This window comes from Callithrix jacchus, chromosome 2 (assembly GCF_049354715.1).
Source record: "Callithrix jacchus isolate 240 chromosome 2, calJac240_pri, whole genome shotgun sequence".
NCBI lineage: Eukaryota > Metazoa > Chordata > Mammalia > Primates > Cebidae > Callithrix > Callithrix jacchus.
The window spans coordinates 86,174,321-86,196,232 of NC_133503.1; the positions used below are offsets into that span (position 1 = coordinate 86,174,321).

The 21,912-nt window shown below is 40.3% G+C and overlaps 1 protein-coding gene across 1 annotated transcript in view; it reads right to left on the reverse strand.

Annotated features, from left to right (window-relative positions):
- PRDM6 (PR/SET domain 6) overlaps positions 1-21,912 on the reverse strand; it is a 95,152-nt gene that overhangs the window by 17,353 nt on the left and 55,887 nt on the right. The window contains exons 4-6 of the mRNA XM_035291000.3: positions 15,317-15,444; positions 11,662-11,786; positions 165-507 (exon numbers count right to left, since the gene is read on the reverse strand). Of these exons, the coding sequence (XP_035146891.1) occupies positions 165-507; positions 11,662-11,786; positions 15,317-15,444 (596 nt within the window). The remainder of the gene's footprint in view (positions 1-164; positions 508-11,661; positions 11,787-15,316; positions 15,445-21,912) is intronic.

Consider the following 21,912-nt stretch of genomic DNA (forward strand, 5'->3'; position numbering starts at 1 on the left):
TGCAAGAAAGTCAAGCAGTGGTCTCACATTTCTCTCTGACCTTCCAGAATGCAGGCACTGCTTATCACAGGGCTTCACCTGTGGAGGCACTCAGAAGTTGGCAGGAAGGCAAGCAGTGGGTCTCACTAAGCAAACACACTGTCAGCAGTGAGAGTCAGGGTTACCTGTCAGGGTTCTGCGTGCACACGTGCATCTGTAAGAGGATCCGCTGGGTGAAAGTCTTAAAGCACTGACCACATTTCCAAAGATGCCAGTCACTGAACTCCGAGTGGAGCTGGCTTGTGGAAGTCGGACTTGCAAGGACTCGCTGGTTTTTCACGTTGATTTGATTAAATCCTGACTCAATGGGCCCAGACTTATCCAGGAGAGAGAAGTTCCTGCTGCACGGAGTCTGGGGGAAAACAACGGAGCGCTGCTGGGTGGCGGGGGTGAGTTTGCTGCTCTTGTTGAAGGGCTGCAGGGCATCTTGTCTGCACATGGCTTCCATTACCGTTGAAGGGACATTTACTAGGAGAATAGCAATAGTTTAGAAGATCAGTTTTACTAACCTTTAAAATAAGCACAATAACGCATACTTTCAAAAAATCAAATAAATTGACATTTCAAAAATTTGTGTTTCTGGACTCAGAATTAACATAATAAAAATCTGATTTGATTGGAAAAAACTATTATCACAAATTAATAACTCACCCAATTCCTATTTATTAAGCAACTACTATATGCTCAGGATTGTCTTGCATGGTCTTTGCCCTCATGGAGTTCACTTATGACTCGAGACCTACAGGAGTCCATAATGAGGTCCCACACTGCACCTATCCCTGGAGGGAATTGAGATGGGAGGCACAGCAAGGGAGAGGAAGTGAGCAGGGGATGCTGCCCAAAGAGGGTAGCCCGGAGCAGCACAGAGAAAGTAGATTCAGCTTGACTCCTGGAGAATTTCAGGCTTTCCTCCAGTACAGAATAGGTATCACAGGATTGGCAGCACAGGTTAGGTATCAAGGAAAAGCTATTTGAAGAGATGAAGGAAATAAGATGAAAGACACCTGGAGGCAGGAGAAGTCTAGCATGCAGGTGGGATAGTAAGGAGATGGCTGACTGAGCAGGGCGAGGGATCTGGGCACTCTAGAAACAAGGATTGGGGGTCAGAAGGAGACTTCAGAGGGCCTTAAAAGTCCAGATAAATAAATAAGAGATTTCAGACTGAAGAAATAGACACAGACCATTTCTGAGCAGAGGAATAGCAAGAAAAATAGAATTAGTGTTTAGGAAGGGATTGAGAGAGACCTGATTTACAGATGGGATGCAAGTGAATAAGGAAAGAGAAGGAGGCAACCGAATGTGGTGCTTGTCACTCAGGCTTTAGAATCAAAGACCCAGGTTCAAATCCTGCCTCTGCCTCTTATTAGTTTGGTGATCTTAGGCAAACTATTCAGTAGCTCTGGGCTGTAGTTACTCCATCTGTAAAAGGAGGACAATGGCACTAATGCTTCTAAGAATAACAGCAGTATGGTATGGTGGTTGAGGTGGCTGAGGTTTTAACTCCACTATTTACTATCCTTGGGCAAGTATGGAACATCTAAATCCATGATTTGGTGCTGGGTATTGTGTAAAATAGTCATCATAAGGACTGAATGAGATAATACAGAGATAGCATTTAGTAAAGAGCTTGACCTATGGTTGACACTCAATAGATGTTCAGCCCTATGAGCCTTGGCATCCTCATCTTTAAAGTCCCCTTCTACGAGGTTTAAATATGTCAATGAAAGTACTTATCACAGAGCCTACCATGAACAGCAACCACCATTATTATTATTATAGAAAGAGAAGTGACGGGTGTGAGGGAGACAGCCCTAAACTGGGCTGGTGGCAGTGGAAGTGGGGAGAGAATGAAAAGAAATACTTTGGAGGAGGATAATCTAATAATATATCTAGAATTTGTTGTTCTTTTTATTAAGATAATAGTGAGTTAATAATATTTATAAACTATTTACTGGTCATTCCATAGGTCCAGAAGTGATTAGAACCTAATAGGCTTTAAAAATTCTTTTTTGAAAAAGTAACTACTATATCTATGGGTCATTTCAAGGCTCAGAGAGATTAAAGTTACAGGGTGGTTAAGAGAATGAAATTAGAGACCAAAAATTTTGAAAAGGATGATTGGCAAAAGATTGTGATAGCAAGTAACAAAATAATGCAGACTATGGCCACTGGCCATGGGTTCAAGGCCCCATGGAAGGAAACGCATGACCTGGGAGCACTTCTCATGCCCCACCACAGACCATCACCGAGAATGCTATGAAGACACAGGCATCTGTGGCACGAAGATGCAGGCATCCTCAAGGGCAGGGTACTGTGACTGCCACGAAGCTCTGTGTTTCAGTGGACAGGAAGATGCCGTGTGTGGGCACAGAATGGGGTAGGTGTGCTGCCTAAACACTCTTCAACTCAGAATGTTCTGTAGAATCACATGTGTTAAGCAAATTCAACGAGAGTAGTAGCTCTGTCTGCAGGGTCTGTCTGCATAGCCCACACTGTCTTAGGAAAGAAAAGTAAAGCAAGAGACTTGGAGACCTAGAAAGCGCCTAAAACTTGTCTAGTTGCCAAGGCAGTTCTTAACCTTGGCTACTGCACATTAGACCCACACACAAGAATCTTTAAAAACTACATTATAATCTCTCAATAGGGCCTGGGTATCTGCATTTTTTAAAGTTCCGCAACTGCTTCTAAACTGAAATCAGGGCTGAGAATCGCTGATCTATTCCTACCTTCTCTGGTTACAAATGACAAAAGCCGAGTCCCAAGAAGGTCCAGTAACTTGCCCAGGGTCACACATTCAGTTAAGAACACATCTAGGTGGTGAGTTTTAGCTTTCTAAATTATAAATCAGAATTTTCTTTCTTCTGACCATAGACTCATAGCATCTCTGCTCAATAGCTGTGTTTCAAAATTTAAAGGATATTTTTACAGCTAGTACATTGTTTTGTGTGTATTATCACATTATATATATATTTAAGTTACATATACTTAAGTGATACATATACTTATATACACCTACATATGTATGTATGTATGTCTTTATTCTATATACAAATATTTATGTATATTTGAACTTCTGGGGCAAAAGTATATAGTCAGTATAGAATTTGTGAATAGTTTTTACACTTAATATTTTAAGGCACACACACTGTTACTTTTTAAATAGGCACTGAAAGACAAGAAGGAATGTTTTGCCATGTTTTGGCTTTTTTAAAAAAAATAAAACATAAAAACAGCAGCACTGTCAGAGATCAGGGTATAACCATCTTGTTTGGCTGTTTCATTGCTAATCCAGAAGAAGCAAAGTACAGGGAAGCCCACAAGGTTATCGGCAACACTAAGCTTTTTCAGGCCAGGCAATTTCAGACTAACAGGAAGGAATGCATGGTAAGAAAATTGTAGAATGAAGATGTCATCAGCACACAGGAGAGCGGGAAACACTGGCCAGCCACTTCACTGTACGAAAAGGAATAAAATGCCTTTGAGGGGAAATAATACAAATAATACTCTAAGTGTAGATGATAGATTCTGAATTCTGACTTACACTCCTAGAAAGTAACCTAATTGATTAATTCTAAATAATTGTTAAGGTGATATAACCTTTACATTAAAACAAAAGAATGTGTGGGTGATAGGGAAGTAGGGATGAAGAGAGATTGATTAATGGGTGGAAATTTACAGTTTGGTAGGAGAAATAAGACCTAGTGTTTGATAGATCAGTAGGGTGATGATAGTTTACAACGCTCTATTGTATATGATCATGCCACTGCACTCCAGCCTGGGTAACAAAGCAAGACCCTGTCTCTTAAAAAAAAAAAATTAAAGCAGAACATTTTAGAAGGCACACAAGATGATTCTTCCTAAACATCAGCCTCACTGACTATGGCCATCAAAGGTGTAAACTAAACACAGAAAATTTTCAGAGAAAGAACAGGAAATTTCAGCCCAACACAAGAAAGACAACACAGACAACTGCAAAAGGTGCAGAGGTGGATTATTAAAATGACCAAAAAGATGAAGTGGTTTCTGCATGAAGCAATATTGAGCTAGTCAATTTCTTTGGTCTGGAAATGCAAAGATTAAGGGGAAGAGGGCAAACTCCCAAAGCTTGAAGGATACAGTCAAGAACATGAACTCATGAAATCTGGACAGTTAAAATATTGAGAGAGGCAAATTTGGGATCCACAAAACAAAGTTCAACTTTACCCCTTCCTCATTCATTCATTCAGTCCACAGATAGTTGCTGAACATCTATTCCATGCCTGTCCCTGTGCTAGGCACCATGGATACAGGGGAACCAAGAAAGTCACAGTCCCTGCCCTGTGGCACATAAACTCTAGTGGGAAAGACAAATACTAAGCTGATGTTTCTACAGATAAATGTTTACTCAGTTTCATCAAATCTAATATTCCATTAATTTCACCATTATAATTGTAAGTCACAATTAATTGCAAGACACTTGCCAGTTTCAGAAAGATTAAAATGTAAAAAGAAAACCCATACATTTTAGAATTGACAAAATACAGTTATGACAAGTATGGTTAAGTGTTGTTAGAGAAAAGAAAGGATGCCAGGAAATGATAAATCAGGGATAGCTGAACTTGGCGTATGAGCAAATCTGAGTCCTGAGCGATACACAGGCATCATACAAGTGCAAAGGGAGGAAAAGGAAACGCAAGAAGATGGAACATTGGCAGCTTTGCCAGAGTTTTGTGCCATGCTGAGGTAGGAAGGAGCTCAGTGCACTAAAGGAATGGAAAAAAAGTCAATGTGGCCAGAGAGAGAAGGGGAGATGGGCTGCAGCTGAGGCTGGAGAGGAAGGCAACACAATTACCAATGCCTGTGGGAGCTAGACAGGCGACGGAAATATGTGATGGGGTAGGAGAATATGGGGGTGGGGGTAGGAGAAATAAGGCAAGTATATTTCGCTGGAGGCAAGTTAACACAATAGAGGATGGTGGGGTCAGTAACACCCCGAACAGGGCATAGTCTAGAGATGTTTGGAATCTAATATTGTAAAATACTTTATGGACCATAGAAATGTTTCTGGACACTCTATATGACCCATAGGCAAAGAGCAATGGCAAGCTGAAAAGAGATTTTAAGCTTGGGTGTCAGGTGATCAGATTTATGCTTTTTTTTTTTTTTTTTTTTTGAGATGAAGTCTCACTCTGTCACTCAGGCTGGAGTGCAGTAGGGTGATCTTGGCTTATTGTAATCTCTGGTTCCCAAGTTCAAGTGATTCTCCTGCCTCAGCCTCCTGAGTAGCTAGGAATACAGGCATGCGCCAACATGCCCTCTACTTTTTGTATTTTTGGAAGAGATAGGGTTTCGCTATGTTGGCCAGGCTGGTCTCAAACTCCTGATCTCGTGATCCACCCCGCTCAGCCTCCCAAAGTGCTGTGATTCAGGTGTGAGCCACCACACCTGGCCAGATGTATGCTTTAAAGGCATCATTACTCTGTATCAGTAAATAAACAAAATACAGAACAATGTATACATGTGGGAGAATGACAGCCAAAGAACAAAAGGGAAAATATGATTAGATGCTGGAATGGGCAAAAATTATCTCTGAAAGAATACCTGAGAACCTGCCAACATTACTGATGGCATCTTGGAAGGAGACTTATATGTCCACAGTACTTTGTGCATTTTGATCTATGGGACAGAGCTACCTATTAACAAAACAAGTGAGTAAACCGAAACAATGAAATAAGCAAATGGATGAAACTTCACTCTGACCACCATGAACTAAATAAAGAGAGAAAGTGTGAAGTCATGCAGGGGGCTACTGCAGAAGTCCAAGCCAGAGTGAATGCTGACACTAGTCAGGTGGCAGCAGAAATGAAGTGAAGAAATGCATTAGGAATATGCAATCAACAGGACTTGGTGGCTGATTGAAAAGAAGTCGTGAGCAAAAGTGAGATATCAAGGTTACTTGACAGAGCAATTAGATGATTGGGAGTGAGAACTGCTGAAAGACGGGAGAGGCAATTAGTGGGAGTGAATAGAGTGGGTTTAGTTTTACACAGGTTTAGTTGGAGATGCATGTGAGACAGGAAAGTGAAGATGCTGTTGCCAAGACAGCTGGAGTGGAGTCTGGGGCTCAGTAAAGAGGTCTGGACTGAAAATAGAAATCTGGGAATACCTGTCGTAAATCAGGTCTCCCAGGAAACAGACTCTGAAATGGGGATTTGGGGTTTGGGGATTTCTCTCAGGATCAACACCTGTTGGGAAGTGAGGCAGGCAGCACTGAGCTGAGGGTGGAGTTTAACAGCTCTGGAGCTGGATGGAATGAATGCCCTTTAGTGTTGTCCTGATTTGAGGCAAGGGAACAAGTCCTTTATACACCCCGCATTGACCAGTCATTGTCCATGGGCTACCATGGGAGGAAGTATGACCAAGGGTGAGGTGGTTCAAGAGGGCTAAAGGTAATTCCTGGAAACAAACTCATCTGAGATGTCAGCCCCCTACATTCCCACAAACAGTGGGAATGAGCACCTCCATCCAGTAGCAAAACTGGACTTGAGGCAGCATATCACAATACCCTACAGCACGTAAAAAGTCAAATCTCTTATGACAGTGACTTTCCTTGAGAACTTTGTCATTTCTCCCATGAACACTTTTTTAGTGGGCTGCCTCCTTGTTGGAGTCTTGTGGAAGATTCAGAAGCATCCCTGGGGAGTGACTTTCTTCTTCCAGGAACCTACAGGTTTCAACAGCTCTAGAGCAATTTTTGTATTAGTTTCTTGGCTCAGGGTTTCCATAGCTGGCAAGTAGTGCAAAATCAAGCCTCATAACATCCCATAGCTAGAGCTAGTTTCTAGAGTGTGACTTTGTTTTTACCAATGCCCCAAGATGAACAGTTCCTTAGTTTACTGGCTTGAGGGCAGCATTTTTCTATTCCCCATTCAGGGACAAGATAGTGCCTTTTGGCTCCTGGTTTTAAGCAAGAAGTCCAACCCCAGCTTTGCACTGTACACAAGAGGCTTGGAAGCTTGACTCCTCCCAGCTGAATGACTTAGAGAGCCTGACAGCCCCGAGCTCAAGCTCTCTGCTGCAGCCATCTCATGCAGCATCTGCATGGTGTTTGATACTGTGATTACGTGCTTACGTGTTCTCTTCTAGACTGAGCTCCTCTAAGACAGGACCTGAGTTTTTGCACCCATCACAATGCTTCCTACAGGGCCCTGCATAGATGCTTTTGTGGACTGAACTATACTGTAATCTTCTAAAGGTCACCGCTAAGGGCTTGAGTAGGGCCTTTCTGACCCTGACCTAGTTTCTCATTGTTAGTGGAACGGTGGGGGTGAGGGGCACCACACAGAGGCCCCCCTTTTTATTTTCTGCTCTTTAAAATCAAAAGAAAAAGGCAGGTCTCCACCAGGCAGGGTTTACTCTGGTGCAGCAACTCCCCTGTTGCCATCAAGGTTCACATTCTGCCACCTCAGCTTCATATACCGAGACAGAAAAAGCAGCAGGAAGACTTGTTTAACATTTATTCCCAGGATTTTTTTTAATTTCCTCTGAAACGAATATGAATACACTAAGGTCTTTACACTCTGCAGGAGCTAATCCCCCACTGGAAGCTTTGGGGAACCTCATTCCTTCTTGCGGATGCGATCTGTCGACACAGGCGTTCCTTCAGGCTCTTTTGAAAGGCCCACAGTGGATGGAGAGGCACTCTCTTTGGAGCTCTATTACATTTATAATATGACTTTTTAAAAAAGAAAATAACATAGGAATTGCTTCCAGAACCTAAATGCCTGTGTGAACTGCTGTCTTCTCTGAGTCAAGGCAGCTTTCAGTGGGCTGTCCAAGCAGTGAGTGTACCCACAGCCGCCCTGTTTTGGGGCCGCCAGCGGAGGGGGCGCATCCTGAACCCAAACTCACCGCACACGCTCAATAGGAAATGTGTACTTTCAATGTTGAAAGAACCATGGGAAGAAAGTTGTATTTTTATAAATGAAAGTGCTTAATATTATTCACTAAGTAAAATCATATTTTCCTTGAATGCCTTGGTCCCGGTATCAACTTCATTAACAACAAAAAATCTCCCTGAAATATTTAATCCCTTCTAATAACAGCAATAGAAATTCTCAGTATTTATCCACTGCACATTTACTCATTGTTTACTGTGCGCACAGCACTATAAAGAGGTTCTGTGGAGGTATTGTATCGAAAAAGTCTTTGATCTCAAGAAGCTTCTTTTTAGATACCTAATTTATTTTGTGGCTGGCTCAGTGGGATAAAAATTGTCTTAGAATTGCTAATCCAGTGGAGATGATTTAAATTACTCAAGACTATGGAAAGCTATCTGTTAAATTATCTGTCCGTGCCCTTTCACACATTTGTGCTTTTAAATCAAGAGTATTTTCTTAGCACAGAAGAAGGAATCCTCATTTTAAGGCATTACTAGGTCTCCCAGTGAATCACATGGAATGAGAATCCATCTTAGAGGTAGTCAAAGTCATGTATCTCCCCAACACTATCTGATGGAGCCTTCTGCTGGTTTCCTGGGTGGCCAATCACATGACAGATATATGGCTCCGAGACAGGAACCGAAATAAAATTCCTATAATACCCTTGGGGGAAAGGGGATTGTCACTGCTGAGCACTTTAGTCAAAGGCTTATTCCTTTTAAACTTGCCTCAACCTTACTTACTGCTCTGAACAGAACCCAAAAGAACTACTTAGTTTTCCTACTGAGTGTACAATACATTGAGCTGTTGTAGCTTTGCAAATTTTCTTTCAAGGATTTCAGATGCTAAATGATATATCATATATCCTGGTAGAGTTTATTCAGTACTCTAATAATCTCAAGAACGCTTCACTCAGGGTAGACTCTAGCAGAAAGAAGAACTGAAAAAAGCAAACTTTTTTTATTCCAGAAAGTACATTTTTGGCACTGTCATCTGTGCCAAACGAATCTGAAGGCCAGGTGGTATGCGCTCAGACACCCATTGTCAGGTGGCCGTGAATGGCACATGGACCCAAAAATGCTCTACTCCAATCCCTCATCCCTCCAGTTCATGTGACAGCATCATCAGGTGGAAGCACCATGTGGATATGAGTCTCCCACTCCAGAGATCCAGGTCAAGGATAAGAAATGCATTTCCTAAGTGGTCATTCCACAGTTTCCATTTCTGGCTCAGAACTCAGTAAGTGGTCATGCCATCCTTCCAGCTCCTCAGGCCAAAAGCCTCAAAGTCATCCCTGACTCCTCTTTCTCACTGTGCATCTAATGTGTCAGAAAATGCTGTTGGATTTACTTTTAGAACATATCCAAAATCCAACTACTTCTCACCACCTCCACCACTTCCATGCTAGTCCAAACCACTGTCCTCTCCCCTGGATTCCGTGCTCTTCCCACACCCTTACTGTCCAGTCTCCACTCAGTAGACAGAGTGATCCTGAAAAAAATTCAGTCAAATCATTCTTTTTCTCAAAACCCTATAACAGCTCCTTTGCCCAGCTCACACAGAGTCAGAGACAACATCCTGATAATAGCCTCCAGGGCCCTACAAGGTCTTCCCTGCTCTGGCACCCACCCACATCTAAGTTAACCTCTTTCCTCCTCACTCACTCTGCCACACCCATGCTGACCTCTGTGATGCTTTTCCAACACACCAGGAACATTCCCATCTTGGAACTTGTAATTCTCTGGCTCCTAGGAATGGTCTTCTGTCTACTAGCACATGAGCACATGGTTTGTTCCTTCATCATCTTAAGTCTCTGCCAAAAGGCCACCTTCCCAGTGAATCCTACCCTGTTAACTCTCTGAAACTAACTCCCAATGCCTGGTACCCCTTTGCCCCTTTTCTGCTTTATTAGCCCACAACATTTATCAGCATCTGACCAAATATTTATTCACTTATATATCTGTTGATAATCTGTCTCTCTCCACTAGAATGGAAGCTCCATGAGGGCAGGAATTCTTGTCCATTTTGTTCACTGCTGTATTTGCATCACCAGGCATGGTAGGTGTTCCTTACACAACTGAACAATAAATAAATGAATATTTGACCTTGATATGTTTACTTTCAGACATTCCTCAACACACATACCACAACACCTTCAGAGTCTGTAGCAGGCTGTATTAAAAGAAGAAACAGAGGACCTTGTGAGATTTCTAGAGTCCTTTTGGATCAAACACTCCAAAAGGAGTGTTTGGTGAGGTTATGACAAGCTTCCAACATACAGACAAGTCCATGTTAGTAGATCAGGAGGCTGGCTGATGCTGACACCTTTCTGTGCACAGACAGAGATTTAGTTTTGGGAATATGGAGCATGGAGCCATTCTGTTTGAGGCTGAGCACAGTGGCTCCTGTCTCATTTGCCTCTCACTACATACCCATGTCCAACACTGAGATTTTCTCCCATGAAAACAGGAACTCACTGAAGCAGGAGTATGTCTGCAGAAAGTAAAACTTCTAGTGGAAGCTGCAAAGTCAGAGGAAGGTACTGTATGTCCAAAGATTCATTTTTTTAAATTTGAGATTGGTTTGGGGGTTAGGGTAAAATGGAAAAGGAAAGTTGATAGTAATAGGCTTGTTGAAGATTTTTCTTTTTACAAAGAAATTAAAAACAAAGTGAGAAAGAAATATCTGACCATCAGCATTTTGGTCAGTGATAATATGGGCATTTTTAAATTGTGGTTTTTGTGTGTGTAAGTGCACGTGTGAGAAAGTGGAGAAGAAAATAAAAAATAACGCTTTTTTCCAAATGAAATTTCTTATCTATTATCAAAAGCTATCTGTTATATTTGTTTCTTTTTGTAGCATAACATCAAATTATCAGTTCACAAATTAGTCAATTTGGTGACAAGAAAACACAGTATCACTGAAACTAATGTTTCTCACTGAAGCACATCAGAATGACCTAATTCTGTTCCAAATACTGGAAATCACTTTCAAATAGTTTTCAAATAACTGATAAAACAGAAATATAAAGTTTACATGAAAGTTGCTGCAAGTTCACATTTGCCTAGATGTTAATTCTTTTAAAAATAATGGTTGGCATGGCAATAAAGACAGGAGAAAACTGCACGTCTCCAGACACAGTTATAGACAAAAAATTTAGAAAGACATGAATTCCTCAGTCACATATCTACCATTTTAAATATTATTTATCATGCAAATGACTATGTAGGAGGAAGCACACCCAATCGACTAAAGGGGTATTACATACCCTGACTAAATTACATTGCTTTCTTATTACTTCATTTTTGCATATAGTGTGGTTCCCACAAGACTGTGTATCCTTTCAGAGCAGAAGCTGAATCTTACACTGCTCTTGTAATCCCTAAGGCGGCAATCACAGAACCAGACACACAGTAGGTGCTCAGTGAATACCAACTGACTTAACTTGCTTCAACTATTATTTAAAATTCTGGCAAAGTCTTTGAAGTCGTTAATAGGTGAAGGACTGGCCCGTACAGGTTAAGATGCCCTATGAGAAAGCACATGACATGCAGGGAAAAGAAAATGATGGAACAGACTTGCGTATGTTTGTGTTACTTATCATAATGAACCACATTTCATGAGTTTCAAAAAACGCTCTTAAAAAGTTAGCTTTGAAATACGTATATTGAAATGTGAATTCAGAGCTAAAATAAATTCTTACAGTTTTCATCCTGGGCAATGCATTGTAAGGGGATCCCAAAGAAAGACGTATAGCTGTCATTGTACCACACCAGAAGCTCGGTGCCCCTGGGGATATCTATACAGGCTCGGTAGAATATATTCGACCTATTCAGAAACAAAAGAAAACCCAGCTTAGTAATACATAGGACTCATGTGCCCCCATCCATATTTTTATTGCCCCGAAAAAGTTCTGCTCAACTCCATCTGAACAGTTTCTGTTTGTAATAAATCGACACCCAACTGATTGTCCCCAGCAACCAATTAGAGCCTGTAACTCAGTATGATAAACAGCATTCAGTTTATTTCCACAGTGTCCCTCCCTAGAATGAATTGACTGAAGAGACAGATATTTAACCCAGGAGACATCAGAAAGGAAGAGTTCATTAAAAAAAAAAAAAAAAATTCCATCTCACACTAATGAGAAAATTCCCTCTCTGGAAAATTGCAAAGACACTGGTGCCCCAACCTCATATATAAATACTATTGGTCTCTTATTTAAAGGAAAAGCATTAAATGTATTATTGCAACTTGGCATTGGGAGTTCCCAAATTTGTAATAAAATTAAGCAGCTTTGTGAAATAAGGACTCAGAGAAATAAAAATCCTCTGCACTGCTTTTCTTCTAAAGTTTGATACAGAAGAGAAAAACCCTCTTATGTGAAATGGATGGAAATACAATAACTACAAGAGGAGCACTTTACTCTGGCTGAAAAATTACACTCTGAAATGATACAGTGAAGGTACCAAGAAATAAACATTTTTTATAATAGCTTTGGTACTGTAAAAAAATCTACAGATGAAAAAAATGAGGAGACTGCGACTGGTTTTCTCAATGAAGAATTGCTACAAATATGAACCTCAAGTTCAAGATAAAAGTGTGTAGGGTTGGTGGGCCTTAAATTTCTTTTTTCTGTAAGGAATTGGCTGTAGCAGGGCAATTTGTTCCTTGTATAACAGTGCAGACATAAGGCGAATGCTTCTCCACATTTTTCATGGCAGTGAGATATGCACTTGTCAACATATTTTGTCACCACAAAGTGGCTCTTGGCAATGGGATCATAAAGATCAATAAAAAAGTGCAGATTCTCAATATTTTACTTGCAGCTGCAAAAATTTCATTTATCTTGTTATTTTCCTTACTTGCTGCCATTCTGTCTCATGAGGGCACTGCTAGCTAAGCAGAATGTTTTTTCCAACATTCTATGAATATCTGACAAAAACTCCAGCCAGTTGTCCAGCTCTTGCTACCCTTCCTCCCTCTGCATCTCTAAGAGCTGTGCATTTTATTAATTCTTTCCACTGTTACATAAAAAAATCAAAATTGGAGCTGAGCTATAAATCACTGGCATCTCCTAACTTGAGAAAAATTGAGTCTACTTTGTACTTCACCCTTGCAACATTTCATCTCTCGGTTTGGCTTCCCTTCATATAAACACTGCGCCCGGCAAATGAATGTGCTAAAACCAAATGACACACTTTGCTGCTGAAAGAGCAGAACTGTTTTCGAGCAATGGGTGGTCTTTTGAGGCACCGAGTAGGCCGAAAGGGGGAAAAAATGTGTAAGCGTACACCAATCCTTACAAGCGGGCAGAGCTTCCAAAACTCGCAGAAATCTCTGCATGTTGAAGCACATCAAAGGGATTTTTCCCTTTTCAGATAATATTTCCTTTGCTGACATGTATTTAGTATTGTGGTTGGATGACTCATAAAGATAGCTTCATGGCGTCCCAACGCAGTTGAAGTGGAACACATGCCAACAAACATTATTGTCAGCCTCAAAATAAAAACAAAACGTTCAGCTAAGGGTCAATCAATCAAGGGCGCTTTGAAGAAAATTCCATTTAGATATTACAAATCATAACAGAATGAATTTAAACCAGCTGACTTTTTGTGAAGAGGACATTCATGTACAATAAAAATTAGGCTGGCTCTTCAGGGTCCAACTTTTCTATTTTCTTACTCTTGGACATGGTCACTGGTGATGAATGCCAGTTTTGAAAATTGTGTTTTTGTAGTTCATTTTGTAAAGATCTGAAGTAATCGAAAACAGATCGGCAGAGAGAGCTCATAGTGTAAGGACCATCATGAAAGGGGAGTTTTAAGAAACCCACTTAATATTGACAGATAGGCAATGACTTACCCATGCTCACCTTCCTCTTAGGGCTTTCTTGTTTTCCCGAATTCAGAATTTGCCTCAATAGCTCCCTGGGTACTTATTACAGAACCAAACTATCTCTTGCTAAATGGACAAGCACAATCTTCACTAATTTTCTAGCTCAGAGTTTTATTAAAAACCTCACAACAGAAATGTAGCTGTAATAAAAGCGTGTAAAGCTCGTCTACAGCAGTGTAACGAAATACTGTCTTGTGCTACTACATTTAAACCATTGTTTAATGAAATGAAACTGCACTGAAAACCAAGGCAGTGAGTCACACACTGCCCCAATTTTGTTTTTAATTGAAGACCTTCAAAGAGCAAGCCAGATTTGTGCAGCCTTTAACCAACAAGGGGAAGAAAGTTAAAAAGAAAAACCTTAAGCTACGTTTAAAAAAAAAAAAAAAAAAAGGAAAGGAAAATAAATAGCCATAGGCAGGACTCCAGGTTGCTGAGCACAGAGCCCTCTACTTTGATGTGTCTGTGGTGCCTAATAAAGCTGAACAGTTGCTTCTGATTCTAAAGGGAACACGGCTGTTTATAACTGAGGTCATATATTTATATGGCACAGGTTTTCGAGGGATTTTGAGAAAAGAAGGCTTTGTTGTAGAGTTTTTCCCATTTGATTTGTTTTTGCCCTCTCATCTCCACTCCAGCCTTCCTTAGCACTAAGTGGAAATGCTTCACCAGCAGGTGCACTCAGATGAACTGGCGGAGCATCCAGAGAATCCATCCTGCTTCTCAGATGCCCAGAGTCCTCCCTATGTGGACTCCCTACAGGAAAATGGGAATGGCTCCACCCTGCCTTTGTTATCCTTTGGGTTTTGCCCATACCTCAGGAAACCAGGAGTTTCTCTGTGCCCAGGAACGGCCTCATCAACTGAAACAAATCCTTAATCATCGAAGGGCCAAACCCACCACCACCATTAGAGGAAGCAGGAGAGTTACCCTGGCTCTGTCACTGCCACTAAGCCTAGGGGTTTTGGAAAGGTATCCTGGGGAAGGTAGAGAGTTCTTGGTTTCCCATGCCATTATGCAAGTAAAACCATTCCTCAAGGGAGATAACATGAAGCAGACAGAAACTAAGAGACCTGAGGCTGAATTTCACTTTCTACTTATTGTGTGTATATATCTGCTTGGGAAAAGCACCCCAAGTCAGTGGGTTTGCTGGACTCATTCAGACTATTCTGGAAGTTCTAATGATGTGGGAGTAACTTTACCATGTGCACAGAGTGAAGGACGCCATCTACTAGCATCTTTAATCTTAAATGTTCATGAATGTCATGAACGCTCTTACTATCATAAGAACTAAGGAGGTTTCAGAAACCTAGCTAAAAAAAAAAAAAAAAAAAAAAATGTCTGCCAGTCCTTTCAGAGTTCTGCAGGATTTTTTTTTTTAACCCACCAGTGGCAAGCTTGAATTTGTATATGCAAGCCAAATGGCTTTAGCTCTGTAGGTGGTAAATCAAGATATACTTTACCTGTACTGAACTACTGTTAGATTCTGTTCTCCGCAGTGCCTTGCACATCGGATATACCTCATCCAGCTCGACTTACTAGGTTCCCCACCATCAATAAAGTGCTGTAGTGTCCCATCCTGGTCATATATCTGGAGAAGAGGTCAGAAGGTCAAGTAGTTAGAACGAATCATCAGCAATCATTTTCCCTGCTTCCCTTGGTGTCTTTATGTGTCAGCTGCAGAAATTTATTGCCCTTAGGTTTGCTAGTGCTTATTGATGCTTGTGGAAACTCATCCAGAATAACAGGAAAATATTTTTTGGTGATGCAAGTCGATCAGGTTTTTCTTATCAAGCCAATCTTCTATGTATTAAACATATTTGTGATATCTCAAGGATGTGACCATATTTCCCAAAGAATATTTAACTGATTTTGACAGGCTAGTCTTAAGTAATGAGCTGCTGGATAAACAAAGCAAGCTGAAAGGAGAGGCCACTCTGACATGGCTGGAACATCCACATTTGTGGCCCCTCAGTCTCAAACACACAACTGTCCAAAGGCATTCGGGAGGCAGTAACTGTCTGTTCAACAGGCTGGGTGACACCTAGCAGAAGGCAGTTGGAGAGTTACGGAGCCATAAAGAACTGGCAAAACAGATTTTGATTTGGATGAAATAAATGGACTCTCACCTCAAAGAAGATGTAGGACTTCAGTTTTCAGGACCTGAAACTATTAGGAGAGGAGTCATAAAAATAAAAAAGAGAGAGAACCTTAAAAAGGGAAAGAAAAAAATAGCTGTTTCCTCTGAAGCCTACATTTCTTAACTGAGTTGTTCTAATCATTACTGCCTCACATCAATTCAAGCAGCTTTCCTTTCAAGATAGCATATGAGAAAATGAAATCCCCTTCGAACCATGCAATAAGCATGGGACAAAAAGTCTTGTGCAAAGCAACTAGGGAGCCAAGCAAACAGGGAGTCAGTGCCGACAGCAGAGGCCACAGCTTGCCTTTCCAGAAACAACTTCAGATACAGGGGGACGCAGTATCTAGAGGAGTGGGAGATGAGGAGGTCATGTATCCATAGAAATTCTACAAAGTCACTCCCAGTCTTGGGGCCATCTAGGAAGCAGAGACAGTTAAGAGTTTCTGGTTCGCAGGGTATGGTTCTCAGAAGGACCATCATACACTGTACCTCTTCAGGTAAAATCAGCGGTGGGATCCTTCTTCTGGTAGCTCCTTCCCCAGAGCATCCTGACAAATCATGTCTCTCACTCTCACTAATCAGCCCTTCCACTTTTCCTTTTCAATAAGCATGGAAAATAAGTGTTTCAAAGAGCCTGGTTACATTTAGGCTGGTTACAATGTAGCCTCACTGGTTACATTTAGGCCCAAAAATTAGTATGGGCATTCATATTCCTTTAGCTCAGCATTTCTATTCTCGGGAGGTGGGGGGAGAACAGGCTTAGGGATGACTGTTTCTTTTTACTATCACCAGTCATTTAAAAACAGCTGAGTTTTATTTATTTATTTATATTTTATTTTATTTTGCTTCCCTTGAACTCATTCTTCTCCACCCCCAACCTTTCCACTAACCCCACAATGAAAGACAAACATTAATCTGATAAAAACAATTGAGAAATTATGACTGGGTAAACACACCAGAGTGATCACAGTTGATAATCAATTTAGCCTGAGAAGAGTGAAGAGATTCTTGAATTATATTTATTTAAGGCTAATGACTTATTTAATTTCTAGGTTTTAGATAATGATAAAAAATGGAAACATTTCACGGGGTGGCTACATCTGCTACATGAGAAATCTAATGATAGACAACATATTTAGGATTGACTACACTATAGTTGTTTCTGCTTTTGTTGTTGTGGGGCGGGGGTTGTTTCGTTTTTGTGTTTTTAAGAAACTTATTAAGATTCAAAATTTCAACTCTGAGGATGTCAACAAAAGTCTCAGTTGAAATTTTGAATCTTAACCAGTTTCTTAAAAATTGCAACATTGACCAAAGCCATTTGGTTCTCTTAATGCCACTGTTAATCTTTAATGGAGTAAAAAATGTTGATGACCCAGTGTCCTACCCTCTCTTCCTCCAAGAATAAATCTTCCATTGGGACTGCTGGTGAAAATTATTATGAAGCATCTTGAGAAGTGCACACAACAATCTTCCTTTGTATATCAAGCCACTGTCTTCAACAGCAAGTAAAATTTTCTAACATTTCTAACTAGTGGGGCCTGTCTTAACTGTTGGCTCTTTTGAGCACCAGCCACTAACCAGCCCATCCTAAAAATAAGCATAAAAAGTGTTTCCTCCCACACTCTTGTTTTGGCAATAATCTTAAGTAAGTATATTGTGACTACGAGGAAACCTACAATTTTTGACTGCCTGATATAAACTGCTACTTGCCTTGAGGAAAAGTAGAAGGCAATTTGTCAGGCTTTTCCCAAATATTACACAATGTAGCACATGGCATGAGGTTCGGCTTTCCTGGCTTTAGCTAATACTAATATTATAATATTTCACATGAAACTTTGACACAAATCCCATGCACCTACTTTAACCCTGTAACTACATACCCAGAGTTGAACAAACTCATTCAACCTTGATACTGCTTTCTCCCTCAATCCCCAGAGCCTAGCTATCATCAAATCCCGTTGCATTTGCCTTCTACATACTTTTCAAGTGCATTTATGTTATTCTCTCCACTGGTAACCATTTTAGTCCAAATGAGATATTTTTCCTCACCTAAAGAATACCAAGAGCCTCTTAACTGATTTTTAAAAATCAGAGAAAAATAAATGAAAAGAAAACCTAGCCCTTTTGGGTTGTTTTTGTTTTTGTAGTTCAGTTTTTGCATCGATTATTAAAACAGAGAAGTTATGTTAACTAATGTCAAAAACTATCTGTTATCCTCCTGGAAAAATATTTGTAACACATATTGCTACACTTTCAGCCTCTGATTTCTTTTGTGATTGTTGTTGCTGCTATTTTCAAACCATTGCTTTTGGTCTATACTTTCTCTTTTACCAACAGGAGTGGAAATAAAAGGAAGAGGGAGAGTTAATTCTTACCTTTATTAGGGGATTCTAACAGTTTCGAATCTATTTATTGGGACGGCACACATATGGTTGAAATAGTTATCACACAATTACTCACTACAAAACACGCATGGCATTAATTGAAAGCTACCACAAGAAAGGAGCTGTATTGTGATCCTGGATATTAAGAAGTGCCACTGTCTCCTATGATCTTATTTTCCTTGCACAAAATCTAGATTTAAATGAGAACAGCAGGAGTAAAATATGCTCCAGGGTTGAGTGTTACAACTGACTATGAGTGGCTTGTCCACTGCTTTGTCATTTACCAGGGCTGCCAGCCTATGATAACAATAATAATCATAGAAACAGTGTAAGCCAGCGACCGATCTAAGCTCCTTTTAACATAAGCATAACACCATCTTCCAAATAATAGGAACTGTGTGTATTGGTGGCTTGAGCAGTGTTTCTCCAAAGCAAAATTTGCAAACTAGTGGCTCTTAGGCTAAATTCAAGCAATAGGCCAACCTTGTTTTTCCTGCACAATGTTTAAAAAATGTTAAAATTTAATCTAATTGAGATTTCTAACTTCTGGAAAATCAAAAGATGGGTCCTTGATCGCCGGCAGTAATCCCTTCAGACTGGGCTTGAGCTTCCCCAGCTCTGCAGTCCCTACCATTCTGACTGTCTTCTATGCCACTTACTTCACTAATTTACTTACCTGCTTGCCCTCATTAGACATTTACACTTGGAAGCCCAGCTATAAGGGAATTACTACCACCACTGAAAATCAGTCCCCATTTGAAAGCTGGGGGCACTTTCAAAGAAAATTGTTTGAAGTGACAGCCTAGAAAACTGCAAAGATTCACCACTCCTGTGCTTCCCAAGATCCGTCATCAGACCCAAGATCCAAGCTTTCTGTCCTGTAGTTTTCCAGTGAAGGGGAGCACAGAGTTTTGGGGGTTTTTTTCCCTTCATTTTTATCAGAAGAGGCTTTCAAAGATCTTTTTAAAGTGAAGAATCCCCTTTAATTCAAGGAAGTCTTAAATGTAATTACCATAAAAATAGATGAACGTTGCCCTGGTTAAAAAAATGACAGGTTGATGGGAGCACCCCACCGGCACAACTAACCCCACCTCTGACTCTCTGAGACAGTTCCCAGGACACCTCTAGGGGCCTGAGGTGAGCTGGGGGACCCTGTGTGAAAAAGCACAGGCAGCACATTTCCTCCAGTAGATAAGGCCTCCATGAAGAACTCAGTCACCAAGTCTTCTGCTAGAATGCCAAGCACTGTGGCTAAATTTAGAGCCCAGGAAAATAAGATTTGGAAGGGACCTCAGAGACCATCTGTTCTGACCCCATCAGTGTATACAGAAGGAAATGGTGTCTGTGAAAGTTAGTAGTCTAAGCTAAGAGAGACGACTAGTCCGTGACAGAACCAGGCCTCATCTCCAGGCCTTCTCATCCGCTCTCCACTTCTCTGCCTCCCATTCAGTCCTGTGAATATCCTGAAGAGAGCCAATGACCTCAGACAGAAGGAACTTGAATTACAACTTAATCATGAATCTGTTCCTCTGTCCCTGGATTTCAGCAGGGGGAGGGGGAAGGAGGAGCCGAAGGTTTCATATAAAAGGGATTAGTCAGTTTTCAGGGAGTAAGGAGACATTTCAGACGCCCTCTCCCATATTCCCAACCTTGGCATATCCCTGTGCTAAGGCTCCAGACACCGTCATTTGGTTGTCTGTTGAAGTGCCAGCCTCCTTCAGTTTTCACCAAGCAGCTGAAGTGAGGAAGCATATTTTATGCCCATACATCTAACACAGGGCCCAGCACAAAGGAAGAACCCAATGCGTGCCTAAGTGAATTGAATTCTCACAATAATTCTCTATCTTCTTCAAGATCTTGGGTTTTACTCAAAGTTTAAAAAGAAATTACCACTAAATGCAATTAAACCTTCATTCTAAGTACTAACAACTAGGGTTAAAAAACATTACATTCTTTTTGAAGCCAATCTCTTTCAATTCTATGAAATACAAGGGTGAATTTCATATGATGATTTAAAACAGAATAAACAATTACCACAGTAAGGGCCCAGAAAAGGTCATTGGAGATTTCCAGTTTAGACCTGTGAACCCAGCACTATTTAAAGTTCTTTCACAGCTTATGGAGGATCCAGTGAAGAACAGATTAAAAAAACGCAGTTGCTCAGATCTCCTCTACCTATTTACACAGTGCCTTTATACAGCCCCATCTTTCTGCAAAATTCACAAAACTGGGGTTCCAACTGTCAAGTGTATTAGAAATCAGAGAAAGCACAATTTGAGAAAGCACACTGTTTGTCAACGTAGATAAATATGTTTTACTACACAATTCCTCTGTGTGTCAGGAGGTAGATTTCCTACGAGGCCCAATATTTTATAGTTCATAAGACAGCTCTACAATTATTTACTCAAAAGAATGATTCTTGGCTGTTTTGACTATGAAAAAATTAGTAGCCAGAATACTTTTATTGCTAAATTAAAGATTTTTAAAAGGTGAAAGGTGGTTGTTAAAGGAGACCTTCTTAAGTATTCTCAGTGAAAACACACTGCGGTTATGGGCGACTGCAGGATACAGAGTGCAGAGGTTAAGAGCATGCATGTGGGTGTCAGTTTCAATGTTTGTGAGTTACAATTGTGGTGATATGATTTTGGTCAGTTATTTAACCTCTTGAGGAAGCTGAGACTTTCTTTTTCTTAAAAAAAATAGTGCTAATAATAACCCCTACCTCAAAGAGCTGATATAAAAACCAAATGAGTGAGTATATGTAAAGAACTTAAAACAATGCTGGACATCTAGTAAGAACTCAAAGAACAAAGCTAGCCTTAGACCAACACTATTATTAGATGAGAAACATCAACCCAGACATAATCTACTAAATTGTTCATGGACACTGGCCACAATATAATCTGTGCAAATAAACTATTGCTAAGGTTATCAGAGCTTAAACTCACTGAGGGCAGGAATGCATTTTAATCATTTAAAAAAATTTACTGATATGTAAATTTTTTTCTCCTTACACAGGGTTTTTACACACAGGAAATCAACTCTTGTTGAAAAAGAAAGAAGGAGAAAGAAGAAGATTTAGAATGACATCAAGGGAATACAGGAGTAAAACAGTTGATGTATTAATAGTTTATATTTTTATCTCCCAGATGAGTCTATTTTTAAAATAAAGCAAACTATATCAAAATAAGAAATCCTATGTGAATGTAAATACTGTCCAGAAAATAGTAAGGAAGCATTGCTTCAACCCTACACTTTCCTAATCAGTCTTTATATTGCAGTGTCCCTTGTCATGCAAAAGACATAGCCACCCACTATACCTTTGAGAACATTTCTGGAGCATACTTGAAATTAACAAGTATTACAAATGTTTTAATTAGCTGTGGCTTCAGAACCTCCATATCCGAGGATCTCTCACTGAACATCACCTATCATATAGAATTGCTTGACCTCTGAAGTCACTGACATTTTTGGCCAGAGGGACCCCCAAATTACAGTGCCATATTTCTGCATAAACACTCCATAAGTT